A 16,494-nucleotide genomic window follows, 5' to 3' on the forward strand; every position below is an offset into this window, starting at 1 on the left:
GTTCTGGATGATTCCCTCAATATTTATTATTATATTCCATACAGGTGGCTCCATCAGGTTGGTTTCCAGGGACACCACTGAACCCCCAGGCTGCCCCGACCACTGCATGCTTGCCTGTGGCAGCCCCTTCCCAATACACAGGCGAAGGAAGCTTGTCCACCCTGCACTCTCTGGGATCCCCACTGCAAAAGCACATGGCTCAAGTTCCACAGACGCAGCAAAGTTTACACCTCCAACAGTCCATCCCCCTCCAGCAGCTGACCTATCAGCAGTCCCCACTCAGCCAGCAGAAACCACAGCAGTCCCAGTCCCTGTCACAGACACAACCCATCAGCCAACCGCCCCATTCACCACCTCAAGGCCAACCGCTGCTGCCTTCTCCAATGCCCACATCCCCGGTGTCCATGGTCGCGCCTCGGCTGGCTGGCACAGCTGCACCTAAAGATGGCACCGCTGCTACTGGGGGGGCATTTTGTTCCTGTTCCTCAACCTCTTCAACCTCTTCCTCCTCTTGCTCTACTGCTGCTCTACCTTCTAGTGCCAAAATTCACTCAACAACTCCCAACTCTACTCTTTCCCTTGGACAGAAGTAAAACCAAGGTGGAGAGGGAGGTCAATATGAAGGTGCACGAGATGGAGACACTGAGTGGATCTGGATGGAAAGCAGATCCCTTTGGAGTGCTTGTTCTGCATCTGCGTGTGAGAGTTGACACTGCAATAAAAATATATGGATTCCAGTGTACGTTTGGATGCGATACGGAGTGAATTGGAAACATGATCGGTTTTAGTATGTACAGAAAGAGCGGTCAAATGCAACACAGTGGGTGGGGTTTATGAATCATGATATGTTTGGGTGTTGAGATGTACAAATTCTTATATGTGTGTGTGTGTGTGTGTGTTTATGAGTGTGGGTGTTTATGGAGTATCCGAGTACATATCGCTTATGTACTTTCACGAAAATGAACATTCATGTTTTTGAATTCAAACCTTCTCAGTTAGACCTGAATTCCCCATTAGTAGACACATACATTACTTAATATTTGAATTTGTGTTAAATTTGTTAATGCTTTCAGTCAGACTATCAATTTGAGAAGTGCAATTAGTAATGGCCATCTAAATAATCAATATGTTGTATGAATTTGTCTGTCACGTCTAAAATATTTTTGTAGAAGCAGATTGATGAGAACCAGACCCCAAGAACGATCTTCTCATAACCATTGCATAAAACTGAAACCCTACAGCACACGACATTTAATGGGCAATGGAAAAAATAACCACAGCTTGTTAGTAGAGAAAGGTAAAGTTATCTAGCAGCATTAACCACAATCAAACAAACTGTTGCAGTTCTGTTCACTGGTACAGAATATGCTTAATTTCAATTATTTTATGTTTCACATTAACAGTAACATGCTGAGTGATGCGATATACGTTTTTTTTAAAGAATGATATAATGGTAAATTCAAATATGCCGTGTACACTCAAACCAAGACTGCATGACCTTCTGACTAACTTGACTTGCCAGGCGGCAATCTGCTTGCACCTGTTCCATATTCAGGAAACTCACATCTACTATCTGCAAGATAATTCATCAGTCATTAGCAAATTTGCTTTAGGTTCATTTGACATTTTGTTGTTTCAGTAATTGCTTTGCAATTAAAAATATATCACAGTGTCATTCTAAGGAAGGAAAATGTCTGAGGAGTTCACATGAGTTGTACCCATTTTGCCTTTTCAAATGATGGCATTTTTTGTAGGTGTATATTCTTTCTGTGTGACAAAGCCTTGTGATAGTCAAATGCTATCTTGCATGATAAATTGAATCCTATTTTCTTTCATTCAGTACGGCTTCTTAAATATCGCCGTATACCTGCCCTAAAATGATTACCCTTCATATGTTTCGGCCTTGTTTCCTGAAGACACTCAAGTGATATTTTAGCCACCATGTGTGGACTCGTCCAACAAGGTTGTCAGATCCTCACTTGCCTTTTAGCCAACTTTGTTTGACACTGGACAAATTTCTTGTTTCAATCGTTAACTATTTAGTCTTTGACCATAGGCTGCCAGTGTGAGTGCATAACTGTGGGCCACAATTGTTCTTTATGCACACTGCAAAAGGTCTACTCAAGTCGGAAATAACCAATTCCCCTATTTCTACTTATTGTACATTTTGTGGCGCTATCAGTGCAATTAGCCAAACACACATGTGGTCAACAACAGTCAGGTGTTTGATAATATACTTTTTGGCATAACAAGTAGCTTGTAGTCTAAGCAGCATTTGTGTACTAATAGCGAGACTATGTGCGACTGAAAACTGCAGATTGTTCTGGTTGTTAAAGACTACTAGATGTAATTTCAAGACATTTAAATTATGAATGGTTATGAGGAGGAGTTTCTGCTAAATGGTAAGGTTTTTAAAAAATGGCACAATCTAGAAAAACATTTATTTTCTACATAATTTTCAAGACAAACCTCATTGTTACAGAGATGTAGTTCATTACTAGTAAAGGTGATACTCTGTACTGTCATGTCTGATACTAACATGTTGACTGCAAGCTTCAGCTTAATGATCATGATTCATGACGAGGAGCTGGCCTTGTCCTTGAAGTGTTACCAAAATGTTATCTAAAAGATTATTTTTGTATTTTGAAAAGGGGTTGTACAAATTGTAAAAATGTGTTCTCATTATTATAACATTATTTGAAAGTAGAAAACACTGGTTTTCATCTGTGTTTACATGGGACCTCCCCAACTTAATATACCTCCCTGTCCTGACAGGACAGGGGGACATAAAAACATTGAGACCTTTAGGTAATGTTTGACCTCTTATTCCAATTTTGAACCGTGACAACCTAAACGATACAAAGCATCCATACTAAATACTTTGTATTAGGTTGCAGGTTGGATTTAATGCACTCACAAATCTGGGGGGTCCTACAGTGACATGAATGAGAACCAATTATAAAAGGACATTTGGGCAGAGTAACTTCTAAAATTAAAATATGTTGCTGGTGATATAGCATTTGTAAATTGCAACTAATTCAATTGTTGATTTTATTTATGTTTTTTAACTAATCAAAATAAATGACTTAAAACATCAAAGATTTTTTTTTAAATATATTTACCATGGCAAAACCTTGTGGCAATGACTTCATCTGGAGGTTTGAGGTTCAGTTAAGTTTACGTAACAAAATTCCAAATACACTAGTAAATATACAAGCGTATAATACATTTCTTGGAATAAAAACGTAATAATAAAGTCCAGGACGTCTTTCCGTTGTGGTAACTGTTGTAAAACTAGTTCATCCTCACCGCAACAAGCCGTAAAGCAGGAGCGGTCAAAACCCTACATGCCACATCAAACAATCAGGTGCACACATGGCACACATGGCACATCCTCATTACAAGAGCAGTGCGGTGGCAATACAGAGCACTTTTACATCCATTTATTTTCAAATCTAAAAAATGCTTTATTTTATGATTTTATTTATTTGTTGAATGTTATTTATTGGGAAATAATTACAAATACAAAAAACCCTTTCTCATTTCGAAATACTTAAATTAATTGATTACAAAAATAAAATATTTTAACAAGCTGATGGAAAACTATTGAGGTGTTTTTGCATAATTAGACCGTATTGTATATTAGGGCCCGCCTCTTTCTTGCCAATGATAACTTGAGGTTCGCAGGGTCTTGACTGACACATTCAAAGTTTTTATACGGACGGAAAATAGATCCGTGGATAAACAAATCGACGCCTTTACGAATGTCCTTGCGTCTTTATTCATTTTTGCATCTATCATTATTTATTTGGTAAAAATATTAACACACGACAATTTACGTTTTTATCAATTTAACGAAAAGCTACGGTAGCGTATTTGGCGCGTGTCCGTTGCGCAACGTTTTTTTCCTGAATGCAACTCCAAATTTGACTTTCTTCAACTTTATTGTTCCTTCAATAACAGACAACGACTAACGACCGTCTGACGCCACAGCCTTTGAAATGGCGTTGATGTAGTTCAATACGCCGTTATTTTGTAGTTATTGTGCTCGTTTTTGTTCCTTCATTTTTACATTTCTGATCAAGTGTAAACTTCTGGACTGTGCCTCTATATTTTAGCATTACGGGATTTATGAACAAAAATGTGGTAAAACAAATTGTTTATAATATAACGTTACGTTGCATAATAAGGCCGCAGCTACCCCCGATCTTGCTTAGGGATTACAACGGCTTTTGTGTGCTTGGCCTGCCGCAGCTATATTTCGGTGAGTTGCTAGCGTTAAATCTCAATGAAGATTACACACGACACATGTTTGTTTGGGTTAAGTTCATCAGCTGTGTTTAGTGCATTTGGCGTTTCCTTGCATGTTTAAAGGCGAAATGTAGTGCACTTGCTGTTTTATTTTGTAAAATGAAAGTTAACACATCCCCAAATGCTTAAGCTAACGTTAGGTTAACTTACGTTACATCGGTAGCTATTAGCGTTATGGCTAACGTTAGCTTACTTGCTAAACACATTAGCTAAAGCTTTGATAGCAATACAACATTCACGGGGCATAGCGTGTTTACAAACACTGAGGTGATGTTACGATGGCCAGTTGGCTAATAACCAATGGCAGTTAGATAAGCAAAACATTATTAAAACAAAATAAGATCATTGTTGTTTTTCTAATTATTTACCGTAATTTGACGGATCTGGAATAGTGATACCCTTATTATCATTGTTTTACTACAGAAACGACTTTTTCATCCAGTTAAATTAGCATGCATTTCATTTGGCAGGAGTGGCTGATGTGTTTCTTATCACTCAAATTACGGTCAAATGAGCTTTCAACGTTAGTTAGTTGCGTGATTGAATTGTCTGTGCAAATATTCACTTTATTTCTCCTTTTGTTATATTTTAACAGATTTCCCAGTGAATCCCGCTGGGCATGTGTATCAGTAAGGGGAATCTGGAAGTGGAGTCAAATACAACAATAACAACACCTTTGATAATATATAATTTAGTTTGTTAAACAGTCCTTTCAGTCGGAGTTGGGTTTTTAGATCATTTCAAAACGTATTCCCCACACACGTCTACACACTCAATATGGCATCCGTGCCACTCTACTGCTTGTGTCGCCTACCATATGATGTGACACGCTTCATGATCGAGTGTGACATCTGTCAAGACTGGTTCCATGGAAGGTAGGCCATTTTCAGATTAAACTCTGCATTGATCATATTGTTGCCACATGGCAAACGCGATGGAAATAGGATGTTGAGGGAATTATGTTGCCTTCTGTTGTTCCAGTTGTTTCCTGTGGCTATAGTCAGTATTGGACCCATTACAGTTCTTTATTTGATATAAGAATGTTTTCTGTGTAGCTGTGTTGGAGTGGAGGAGGACAAAGCTACAGAGATTGACCTTTATCACTGCCCTAACTGCCAGGTCACTCATGGGCCATCTGTCAGTAAGTTACTATTCCTTTAGTATACCTTTCTTGAATTGTTATTTTATCGTTTTACTTGTACACAATTCAACGAGTCAATCTGTTTTCTTTGACCCTCCTTTTTTTTTTTAGTGCGCAAACGCCGTGGAGCCAATAAGCAGACAGATAATGGTGCTGCTGCTGGAACAAGAGATCCAAGTCGGCCTGTTAAGACCGGCAGCCCTCAGTTTGTTAGGGAGCTACGGAGCCGCACCTTCCCTGGGTTAGTGTCCTAAAAAGTCAAAAGTTAGTTATTCACAAGTTTAGAGACATATTTTCTTTTATTTATATATGTTTATTCATGCTCTTTGATGTCTTGCAACTGTTTCCTCCTTTGGTGGTTGGAGAGCCTATGGGGTCCTCTAAAATCACTGTTTTGATTATTATTTTTTTTCTCCCTCTGATCACAAACAGAACTTGTACCATTGTCTGTTTGTGTTTTTCTCTGGCAGTGCGGATGAAGTCTTGCTAAAGCCGTCTGGGGCCCAGCTAACAGTTGAGTTTCTGGAAGAGCATTCATTCAGTGTTCCTGTCATGGTGCTGAGGCGAGATGGCCTTGGCATGACCCTTCCTCCAGCATCATTCAGCGTCAGCGATGTAGAGCACTACATCGGTAAAGTCTTTACTACTTAATAAAAATATCAATCTGACCTGTGTTGGTTTTAAGGCTAATGTGTATTAGGGACTTTCTAATTTGTTTTCTCAAACTTTTTCTTTTGTTTTAATTGCAGGTGCAGACAAACAGATTGACGTGATTGATGTGTCTCGCCAATGTGACATGAAGATGCGGTTGGGAGACTTTGTTGAATACTACAACAGCCCCAACAGAGAAAAAGTTCTTAATGTCATCAGCCTGGAGTTCTCTGAAACCAGGTACATAAAAATATACACTTTATTGTACTGACTGTTCAGTTTGCCATGATGAAGCAGCGTCTTGATACTCAAGTAAAATGTTTACTTCTCTACTTTATTCAATTGATCTTAAGTACATAAAAGGAGATTTGACAACAAAGAGTTACGGTTGATGTTTTGAATACTAAAAATAATTGCTCTGCTTTTTTAAGGCTCTCAAACCTGGTGGAGACTCCAAAGATTGTGAGGAAACTATCATGGGTGGAAAACCTCTGGCCTGAAGAGTCTGTGTTTGAACGCCCTAATGTGCAGAAATACTGCCTAATGGGAGTGAAGGACAGCTACACAGACTTCCACATTGACTTTGGAGGAACTTCAGTTTGGTACCATGTCCTGAGGGTGAGAGGGAAAGTGATTGCAGTCCTGTTTGGGAAGTTTCAGTGACACTGATTGCTAAACATTTCATTTCTTAATGTTTTTATGTGTATTCAGGGCGAGAAAATCTTCTACCTAATTTCCCCCACTGCAGCCAACTTGGCACTCTTTGAGCGATGGAGTTCCTCATCAAACCAGAATGAGATGTTCTTTGGAGACCAAGTTGATATGTGTTACAAGTGCTCTTTAAAACAAGGAAACACCTTGTTCATTCCAACAGGTGAGGTGTAATGCTTATTTTTGTTTAATTAGTTCAGGGTTTTAGCATAGTATGGATTGTCCAACAAGCCTGATCAAACTCTGCTGACACTTTTGTGTTTTGTTTTTTATTCAGGTTGGATCCATGCTGTGCTGACTCCAGTGGACTGCGTGGCCTTTGGAGGAAACTTCTTGCATAGTCTCAACATCGACATGCAGCTTCGGTAAAGTTCCTCCGGACTGTTTCCACACTAAGTCCATGTCAACCTCAATCATTCTCAGTCTTTAAAAGTGCACTAGCTAACTGTTTTAATGTAGTTACACTTTGACTGTAGTGGAATGGAATGTTGTTCCTCACTTAACAGTTCCTAAGGCTATTGCTTTTGCTAAATCTGCAAGTTTGTGGCAATAACCACTAATGCTGTGTGTAATGACTCTCCCTGTGATTTTCAGGGCATATGAAATCGAGAAGAGATTGAGCACAGCAGACTTGTTTAGTTTTCCCAACTTTGAGACAGTGTGCTGGTATGTTGGAAAGCACCTTCTTGATACCTTCAGAGGTGAGGGAGTTCAATGCACTGCATATAAACCCTTTTCTTGAAAACTGCAGTGGCCTGTGTTTTACTGTTTGTCGTTTTGATATCATTAACCCTGTGCTACTCTGTCTCACAGGATTGAGAGAAAACCGAAGACATCCTGCCACTTACCTGGTTCACGGCGCTAAGGCCTTAAACAATGCCTTTCGCACCTGGACCCGTAAAGAGGTTGGTCAAATCTTCTCATAATTTCATTACTTAGTTAAATTTTCATTTTGAAATGGGTATGCTTGGATTGTTTTAGTTTTGCACCAGACTGCGTGCAAACTTCAAACTTATATAAAGTAAAATCTTTATGTAAATCACTACAAGAAAGTGTTGGATTTGAAAAAGGGGTAATGCACCATTTTCAGTTTTAAAGGGGAACATTGTGATTAGGAGGCTCAGAAATCTGTTTTAATATGAAGCAACAGAAGTTGAAGATGGTTGTGCACCATAATATTGGATGTATCTACGAAATAATGTCTGCGATGACGCTGAGATGTCTTCATACACTCAGGCTATAGCCGATCATGAAGTTGAGATTCCAGAAACCATCAATACGCAGACACTAGTGAAGGACCTGGCCAAAGAGATTCGTCTGGTTGAGGTAAGTGGTAAAATAATTCCATCTGTGCATTTTTGTTTGTGCAATGTTTGGGATTTTGTGAACGTTTTTACAGAAATACTCTAATCGCTCTTTAGTTTTTACTCACTAGAAATTACTCTCTCAATAGGACATCTTCCAGCAAAACATTGGCCGCTCTGGACCTCAGTTTCCTGGTTCACCGCTCCCTAAAGCTCCTCTGATCACCTCACAGAATTCAGGACGTCCCCCAGGAAAAAAGAAAGGGCCGAAGCCGAAGGAGGTGATGGTGGGCCTCGGGGCACCAGGAGCAAAGAAGAAGGGTCAGAAGGGGTTACTTAAGGCAGAAGCAGGAGAACTTGACCTCATTGAGATCCACACCAAACATACCCTGAAGAAATTTCAACATGGAAAGTCCAAAAACAAGAACAAGGTAAGCTATTGGCGGACAGAATCATGTCCCCAAATACTTTTGAAGTTGAAGAAATGTATGATATAAATGAGTGCTTTTTAAAACTGTTTAATCCTCATATTTTCTTACACTTTGTATCTGTCTTTCCAGCTGGATTTGCCTTTAGATGAGTTTGAAGGGAAGCTCAAAAAAAGCAAACTGAAACTTGTTCTGACCAATGGAAAACTCCAAGGGTAAGCGTGTGTTTCTATTATATTTCTGTTCTTCTGAAGGTGTCGGTTCTTACCTGATGATCCTTTGGTTTTAGTAAAAAGGTCGGCAGCAATGGTGCGAGAAGGGCAGGAAAGTACAAACATCTTCCTGTGGAGGGATCCAGTCCGTCTGACTTGGAGACTGAGGACGAGCTGCAGATTGACGAGACCCCCCCTCCTCCACGACGCAAGCCTGCAGGACATAGCAAGAAAAAGAAACTAAGTGGTGAGAAACAGGACTTTAAACAAGAGTTTGTGAATGCTTAAGATCAAATGTTGAAGCTCATGTAGGGCCGTACATATTTTACACACTCCTTCACCCACCAATAAAATCCACAAGCCTCAGTACAGCTTTTTAAACACTCAAAGTGTTTGCTGGATGTCAAAGCTAATATTAAGTAGTATTGTTTCAAAGCTACCTTGTTACAGTAACCTAATTGGCTTTCAGGTCTTCCGAGGAAGCTGCCGAGAGCCAAACCCTGCTCTGACCCCAATCGCATCAGGGAGCCAGGAGAGGTAGACTTTGACATTGAGGTGAGATTTTTACCAATACACTCGATTCTCATCAGATTTTCTGTAGCTGGTTGTAAATGCCAAGCCAATATCAGTGGAAAAGTCAGTCTCGAAGACAAGAAAAATTTCTGTCATCCTCACACATCCCATTGCAGCATACTGCTGGAAATCTGTGATTAAGACTACATCATGCTTTTTGGTTTAGATTTTTTTTAATGCATTTCATAGCAAACGTTCCTAGTTTAGCATCAATCAGGCCACAGTCAATCACAGTTATGTTTATTACTTATAAACCCTTTTTTTGCATTGAGTCAACATAGGCTTGGACCACTGTCCAATAGCATGAAGTGGACTGCATAATTAACCATCAGTAATAAACTAGAAATAAAAAGACTAACAGAAATTAAAGATTATGACACGTCTTTAACGGCATTAACCACCAGAATTTAATTTCTGCAGCACAAGTTCAATTCTATCAATAGCATGTTTATGCATGTGACTTCAGGAGGATTACACCACAGATGAAGAAGCACTAGCCGCCCACGGAGTGAAAGGTGGTGCTGGGGGCATTCTGGACCTATTGAAAGCCAGCAAGCAGGTGGCAGGCCTGGACTCTGCAACACTCAGGTTAGATCTCCCTCATCATGCAAGGTTCTTGTATTGTTGTCTTTATTGAACACCGTTGAATTAGTTCTGTCTGTAATGGGTTTTTTTTTAAGTCCCCCAGAGAGGGTGGGACCATCACCAGCTTATTGTGGTGGAGAGGTTTCTGTGTCCCTATGACCCTGAGGGCTGTGTTTACCGGGAGCCTTGTGCTCCTGGTAGGGTTACCCGTGGCAAAGTGGACCCAGGGGGGGGGGCAGACTAAGAATGGTCCAAAAGACCCTATGAAAAAGCGAAAGAGAAAAGGAGCTACCTGGCCCGGAGGAAGCCCGCGGCCCCCATTTGGCCGCAGAGCCCGGCCGGGCATAGCCCGAAGGAGTGACGCGGCATCCCAAGATTCTAACCCCCATGGGCTCACCACCTGTGGAGGAAACCGATGGGGTTGGGTGCGCTGCTACAAGGGTGACAGTGGGGGGGTCTAGATGGGACAGACCTGGGTGGCAGATGCTGGCTCTGGGGACGTGGAACGTAACCTCTCTGGGGGGGGAAGGAGCCGGAGCTTGTGTGAGAGGTGGAGAGTTTACCCCGTTGGACAAGCTGGAATAAATTACTTCCGGCGCTGTCACAATAATCCCATAACTTTCCAAACTTTTTTTAGTTCACATATTTACAATGGCTCTGACACTATGCTGCGTTTAGGAGGTTCCTTTTGAGATGCTGAGTGATTGCTCTCTGTCCTTCTCAGTGAGGAAGCCCCAGCCTCTCCCAGTACCCGTGACGCCATACAGGGTATGCTGTCCATGGCCAATCCCCCTTCCTCGTCCTCCTCGTCCTCCTCTTCATCTCCCTTATCCATTTCTGGAGGCCTAACAGAGGGATTAGGGGTGGTCAAGGAAAAGGGTGGCCGGGCTGTATGGGTGACTGGAGGGGTCAAAAAGACAAAAAATCCTGAGAAGAAACCAGTCATCCAGCGGCCTGGGAAACGCCCAATTAAACGGCCAGCCCGTCACCTTAGCGACGAGGACAGTCCAGATGAGCAGGAGACTCTGGGAACCTGTTTTAAAGATTCTGACTATGGTGAGTGAGGAATAACGCGCCATGACTAAAACCTGCTGCCGTACAAAACTGTAATAATCCTACCACTACGGTTTGTATTGGTCCAGCTGATGTATAATTATGATTATCAATGACAGTTTACCCGTCCTTGGAGTCTGACGAGGAGGACCGCGCTAACAAAGCTAAGATGAAGCGGAAAAAAAACTGGGATGATACACCTTGGAGCCCGAAAGGTACCCGTCTCAAAATATTGGCAAAACACCGCAGAATGCGTAAAAGCTCACTGAGAGTTGATCACCAGAAACTTAATTTTATTTTATTCATATTTATTTTCTATTTATAGCCAGGGTAATGCCCACGCTACCAAAACAGGATCGACCAGCCAGGGAAGGGGCGAGAGTCGCATCTGTGGAAACTGGTCTTGCCGCAGCTGCTGCCAAGCTGGCACAACAAGTGAGTCAGATAATACAGCTGATAAGTCTTTGAAGTATGTGCCTAGTAAATCATGTAGGGTCGAGGCATCTTGCAATAAAAGAAAATCCCTGTCCCCTTTTTTTTTTTTTTTTTTTTTAAACAAGGAGCAGAAAAAGCCTGCAAGAAGGAAGTACACCAAAAAGCAGCGTCCTCCAGCTCCTGTAGCCTCTCCCCCCCCTGTTCAGACTGAGCCAGCCCCACCCTCACCACCACCTGCTCCAGAGACTGCAGCAGACCTCAGCCCAGACAGGAGGATGGATTATTACTCTGCAAGTCTGATGGACCATGAATACACTGCAGGGCCAGGACCTTTTGGCCCTGGAGGCCCTAGAGGCAGTGGAGCCATGGCCCCGGGTGTGTTCCTCACTTCACGCCGACCTTCACTTTCTCCACAGAACAGCAGCTCTCACTCCGTTATCTCCCCCGGAGCTTTAACTAGCCCAGGCACAACAGGAGTTGGTCTAGGTAAGCAAACATGCAAAGTATTGACAGCACCAGGAAACATCTCTGTGACGGCATATTTTTCTCATGCATTTTCCTTTTTCGTCTTTTATTTTAGGGAAACGTCCAAAGAAAGGCCTTGCAACCGCAAAACAGAGACTCGGAAAAATTCTGAAAATTCATCGTAACGGCAAACTTCTCCTGTGAGGGTTGTTGGAAAGCTTAAAAGTCTGAATGAAGAAAAAGACTTTTGTGAAGTAGGTCTTAAATAAATAGAGCTAGATATCTATATTTTGTACTCTAAATGTGTGTACTGCTGTTAATGAACCTCACCATATCTTGTCTTGTACACCATTTACTCTGCCCATTTATCCATATTTGCTAAAAGGGTATTTACGAAGGGTGTGTGAATTCAAAAGTATCCCGTATGCAAAGACATTGTTCATTGTACATTCAAAAAAGGTAACCCAATTTTCTAGTTGGGTTGTGGGATGATTACAGGATCCCAATATCAACTCACAATAAACAGTTGTGCAAAAATTCAGTGTATTCAAATTGCCCACAGCCACCGAAATGCTACAGTTGTTCTTGAGGGATTTGTCATGATTTTTTCCTCCATTAACTGTAGCTCTACACCCAAATTTTGGAAGTGCTTAACTGGTACCAAGAGCAAAAGCATACAGTTCTATTTATTATCATGTTTGTTTTAACAAGGCATGTTTTGCCATCTGTTTGTTTTTACGTGGTATGCTTTACCACTTTGTTTTGTTCCCTACTTTTATTATTTAGTAACCACTTAATATCCCATGCTTTATTAGTTGTTCGGTTTTTTTTTTGTAAATATTTGTAATTTATACACTTACAGAACAGAAAGCTTTTATGCGATGGAGAGACTGGTTTTGGCAGCATTCACGGGGTTAAATCTATACAAGCAATGATTTGGTTCTAAAATGGAAGCAAAACTTTGGATTTAATTGTGTGAACACATTATGAAGGTGCAGGACATGATGTCATATGTAAATATATGTTGTAATTTAAGTTCTTTTATAGTTCAAAAACTGAAATCTTTCTTAACATAACTTGTACATGATACATTGCTCTATTTGGAAAATATCTAAAAATAGTTTTTTTATATTTGTATGCAGTAATCGTCTTGCTGCTTAGTTTGTCTTGTTAGTGTTATCGTGAAAATGTTCTTGGAAAAAAAAAACATTGTTTAATTTCATCCATTTAGTTCATTATTGACTACTCTTATGTTAGTGTGTACTGTGTTTTTAAACATGTGTTTAAATACGATCTGGAAAAGATAAAATGTACATTGGGAAAACAACTTGTTGATTTTATATTAGGTGTACCAAATCACAGAAAGTCTAATTTGTGGGTTAATGTATGGTTTTCAGTTAAAGTATGACTACTACATTCTTTTCTGATGAAGAACTCCATTTACATTGCAGCCACCCACAAGTGGGATTACAGTAACTATTAGAATATCTTTGAAAGTCCTTGTCAAGTAACAAGTAATAACACGTTGACATTTTCTTTCAAATTAAACATCAATTCGATTGGATATTTAAACCACTTCATAATTTACTTCGATGGTTAGTACCTACATTTTTAATGTTTTTTTTTTTATTGTAATTACTAATTAAAAAAAATACTTTCAAGTTTTCAAAAAAAATCTCCATTGCTCTACTTTCCTAGTCAAAATAGGTGTTAATGCATTAGTTATAACATTGTCTGGTTTTAATTTCGCAAGAATGAGTTTAAATACACTTCCACATTCAAATGAATCTAAATATATTTTCATAAATCCTGGAGAACTCTGCTGTGTGATTTCGTGTACTGGAAATACCAGTTAATAAACGTAGGCCCTCGTTCAAAGGAAGACGCACTGGGTTACAAGGGAGTGCCCTGAGTAAAGGCACTAGCAGGTACTCTCGCGAGATAAAACTTGCCCTACCACTCTAGTGCAAGATGGAGAAGCAAATGTAACACGCATTCGAGGTAAGCAGAAACAATTATTCCACACTATGTTCATTGGTTGTAGCTCTGGCGGAAAATATTTATCTTCTTTAACAACGGGAAAGGCTGTTGACAAATCGTCTCTCCGATCCGACCCCACAAGTATTTTACGGCTAAACTACGGATCCGCTGCTATGTAAACCGCCATTTTTAATATAGCCATGATCCCACTGATAGAGCATTGTGCAGGGGCGCACACTGCTAGCTGGTTAGCTCTCCTTCAGACTCACAAGCCACACGCATATAACAGACTCGTGTTTACCGTGTGGGGGGTATGTGCCTGTGTTCAAGCTAAAGTCAAAGCGGAATCCCCACTGAATGGCTTCTCCCTTTCCTCGGGAACAATGATACAATGAACCGGTGAGAGTCAAAATGTGTGTCGGGTAACAGATTTGACTTTCTGTAATCTGCTAGCGTAAACGTTAGCCGTTGGAGCTGAATTGAAACCTAACGTTAGGTAACAAACGTTAGCCCGAACTGCTAGTAAACGCCTAGCCAACGTCACCCAAATAGCGATGGCTAACGTTAGCTAACTTTAGCTGTTAATTCTGCTCACCGTTGACTTGACGCCAACCATAACTGCGTGACGTCTGGTCGTTACTTCGACCATTTTGGCAGACACTATGAGTGGGATTTTAACGGTCACAGCTTATCAAGGTTAACGTTCGCTTACTGTGAAGTGATAACGTTAAATGAGTAAGTGTAGTTTTGCTACTGGTACACAAACCGGGGTACAACCCAAGGCCATAAACGTCACTGCGTTCTATGATGCAAATGATCGGACCAGTTCACAACGTCGGTGACCTATGAAATCAAGTTGTGAAGCCTTTGCGTTAACACACCCCCACATGTATTGTAATGTAACATTAATGAAGTTAACATGTCAGCGTCCCCTTTGGTCCATAGGTTACACGGATTATACATGTCATTGTGCCACTTGGTGGCACAACACAATTTAGAATATAATCACATTTTGTTACATAGGACCCTACTACAACAACAACAAACTATGTTCACGTCATGTAGAGGATGAGTAACAGCAAGAGATAAATATGCCGTTTCATGGTTTGGTAGCTAATCAGAAACCTGTATTTGCCAAGTATGTTGGACACACAAGGAAGTTGTACTGGAGGTGGCTGCATACATGGAACTAAAGAAATTAAGTTAATAGAATATAAATGATACATCTTTTACCAGCGGGGCGAATTGAGTTTTGTCTGGTTTTGTCCTGGTAATATGCAGGCTCCTCTTCTCTCTGATATCAATAGATGGGTGTTCAATAATGTTCTGCGCAGTTTTAAATGTTTAAATTTAAAGCCCTCCTCTGCGTACACATCCCATGCCAGCGTGTGTTGTTTGCAGGCAAGATGCTGTGTAAAAGTTAACCAGAACCTGGCACAGGGATTTTGCCCCATCACTTATGGCTGTATTTACTCAAGAATTACAGACGTTTGTTCGCTATCTTCACCAATCTGGAGATTTGCGATGACCATGTCACGTTGTTTGTGACGCTGACTCCCAGGACCTTTTTAAAGCTGCTAACTTGTTCCATGGATGTCGACAGGGTGGCATCTTGTTGAGCAGTAAAACTAAAGGTTGTTCACTGAGCTTCACTTTACATGGTTGCTGGTTTTCTCTCCATATGAAGCCTTATTGTTTGTTTGTTATCTGGACGATGGCAGTAGTGTGATCTGGAAACCTCACAGCAGAGTTCTCAAAGTTGTGTGATGACTGAACACCTAAAGTAGTTGGTTTGTTGCTGGCACACTGAAGTGGTTCTTTTAACTTTCATCAAATGTTATTTATTTAAAAAAAACATTAGGCAATTTTGTCGGCCTACAATTCACTAAACATTTGCTCCAAATGAAGCTGTGGGTAGTTATAGTGATGCATGCAGCCAATTAGAACTGGGTTTAATTGAACTATGCTTGCTGCTTTCAGCAAAGAGGCCAATAATGAAGCTCCTTGAATTTTCTTTCATATCTGATATGCTTGTATGTGCTTTCAGATAGTTAGAAGAAACTGAAAAGCAAGCCACGGATGAGAATGGTGGAACCATTGAACCGAAGCTGTTTTTGGTAAGTACTTCATGCACATTTCCTATCTTGACTAAAACGTGCGTGCGTGTGTGCGCGCGCACATTTTTATAAGGGACATTTAATTTGTGAATATTGTACCTTATAATTTTAGAACAAAAACTATCTGGAGAAGATGAGGATTATTTTTATCCTAAAATATTCAAACATTTTGATTTCCAATAAAATAGAGGGCAGATCCAGTCAATTTAAATAAGAGAAGTTGTAGCTCCTAAATAAAATTAAACATCTAATTCCAAAAAACAAACTTTGGTGCAATAGATAATCTCAATTTCTTTGATAAAACAATGACGACTGATATTGCAACATTGTTTCTTAAGGCAATCGCTCCATGCAATAATCCATAGATGTTAAGAAAACTTGAGGTGGCTCACATACTTTGTTATTAAAAGAAAAGACGCTTTGGCCGTAAGACATTTGCATATCTTGAGAACCACTGATACAATCTATTTCAGATTTGGTTAGGGTATTGGTGTGGACCCAAGAGTGCTTTTGTGTTACTCGTGCAAT

At 40.4% G+C, this 16,494-nt stretch overlaps 3 protein-coding genes across 14 annotated transcripts in view; all 3 read left to right on the plus strand.

The window, feature by feature from the left end:
- Nucleotides 1–3,261, plus strand: part of wnk3 (WNK lysine deficient protein kinase 3) — a 30,513-nt gene extending 27,252 nt beyond the window's left edge. Inside the window, exon 25 of the mRNA XM_062564508.1 lies at nt 45–3,261. Coding sequence (XP_062420492.1) covers nt 45–593 — 549 coding nt within the window. The 3' untranslated portion in view covers nt 594–3,261. The remainder of the gene's footprint in view (nt 1–44) is intronic.
- A 720-nt stretch (nt 3,262–3,981) lies between these two features.
- Nucleotides 3,982–13,489, plus strand: phf8 (PHD finger protein 8). Of its 2 annotated transcripts, none has more exons than XM_037478148.2 (22): nt 3,982–4,264; nt 4,907–5,186; nt 5,367–5,452; nt 5,564–5,693; nt 5,923–6,083; nt 6,202–6,343; nt 6,535–6,721; nt 6,815–6,977; nt 7,092–7,179; nt 7,409–7,515; nt 7,628–7,719; nt 8,051–8,140; nt 8,268–8,549; nt 8,679–8,761; nt 8,836–9,005; nt 9,228–9,313; nt 9,798–9,919; nt 10,641–10,972; nt 11,089–11,184; nt 11,295–11,404; nt 11,530–11,890; nt 11,985–13,489. In XM_037478148.2, the coding sequence occupies exons 2-22, from the start codon at nt 5,089–5,091 to the stop codon at nt 12,071–12,073; spliced, it is 3,075 nt and encodes a 1,024-aa protein (XP_037334045.2). In that variant the 5' UTR covers nt 3,982–4,264; nt 4,907–5,088; the 3' UTR covers nt 12,074–13,489. The 2 variants fall into 2 exon arrangements, with proteins under 2 accessions (XP_037334045.2, XP_062420497.1); XM_062564513.1 differs by having other exon boundaries at nt 8,352–8,549.
- A 303-nt stretch (nt 13,490–13,792) lies between these two features.
- Nucleotides 13,793–16,494, plus strand: part of huwe1 (HECT, UBA and WWE domain containing E3 ubiquitin protein ligase 1) — a 38,846-nt gene continuing 36,144 nt past the window's right edge. For all 11 annotated transcript variants that reach the window (XM_062564520.1, XM_062564515.1, XM_062564530.1 and 8 more), the window contains exons 1-2: nt 13,793–13,870; nt 15,897–15,966. The gene's annotated coding sequence lies outside the window, so the exon portion shown is untranslated. The remainder of the gene's footprint in view (nt 13,871–15,896; nt 15,967–16,494) is intronic.

Source organism: Pungitius pungitius, chromosome 1 (genome assembly GCF_949316345.1).
Source record: "Pungitius pungitius chromosome 1, fPunPun2.1, whole genome shotgun sequence".
Lineage (NCBI taxonomy): Eukaryota > Metazoa > Chordata > Actinopteri > Perciformes > Gasterosteidae > Pungitius > Pungitius pungitius.

Excerpts from the sequence above, each read along its gene's own strand:
- phf8 (XM_037478148.2), top strand. The coding sequence starts at position 5,089 with ATGGCATCCGTGCCACTCTACTGCTTGTGTCGCCTACCATATGATGTG. Across the intron at positions 5,187-5,366 it reads CAAGACTGGTTCCATGGAAG|CTGTGTTGGAGTGGAGGAGG; the intron begins GTAGGCCATTTT and ends TTTTCTGTGTAG. Across the intron at positions 6,722-6,814 it reads TTTGGTACCATGTCCTGAGG|GGCGAGAAAATCTTCTACCT; the intron begins GTGAGAGGGAAA and ends ATGTGTATTCAG.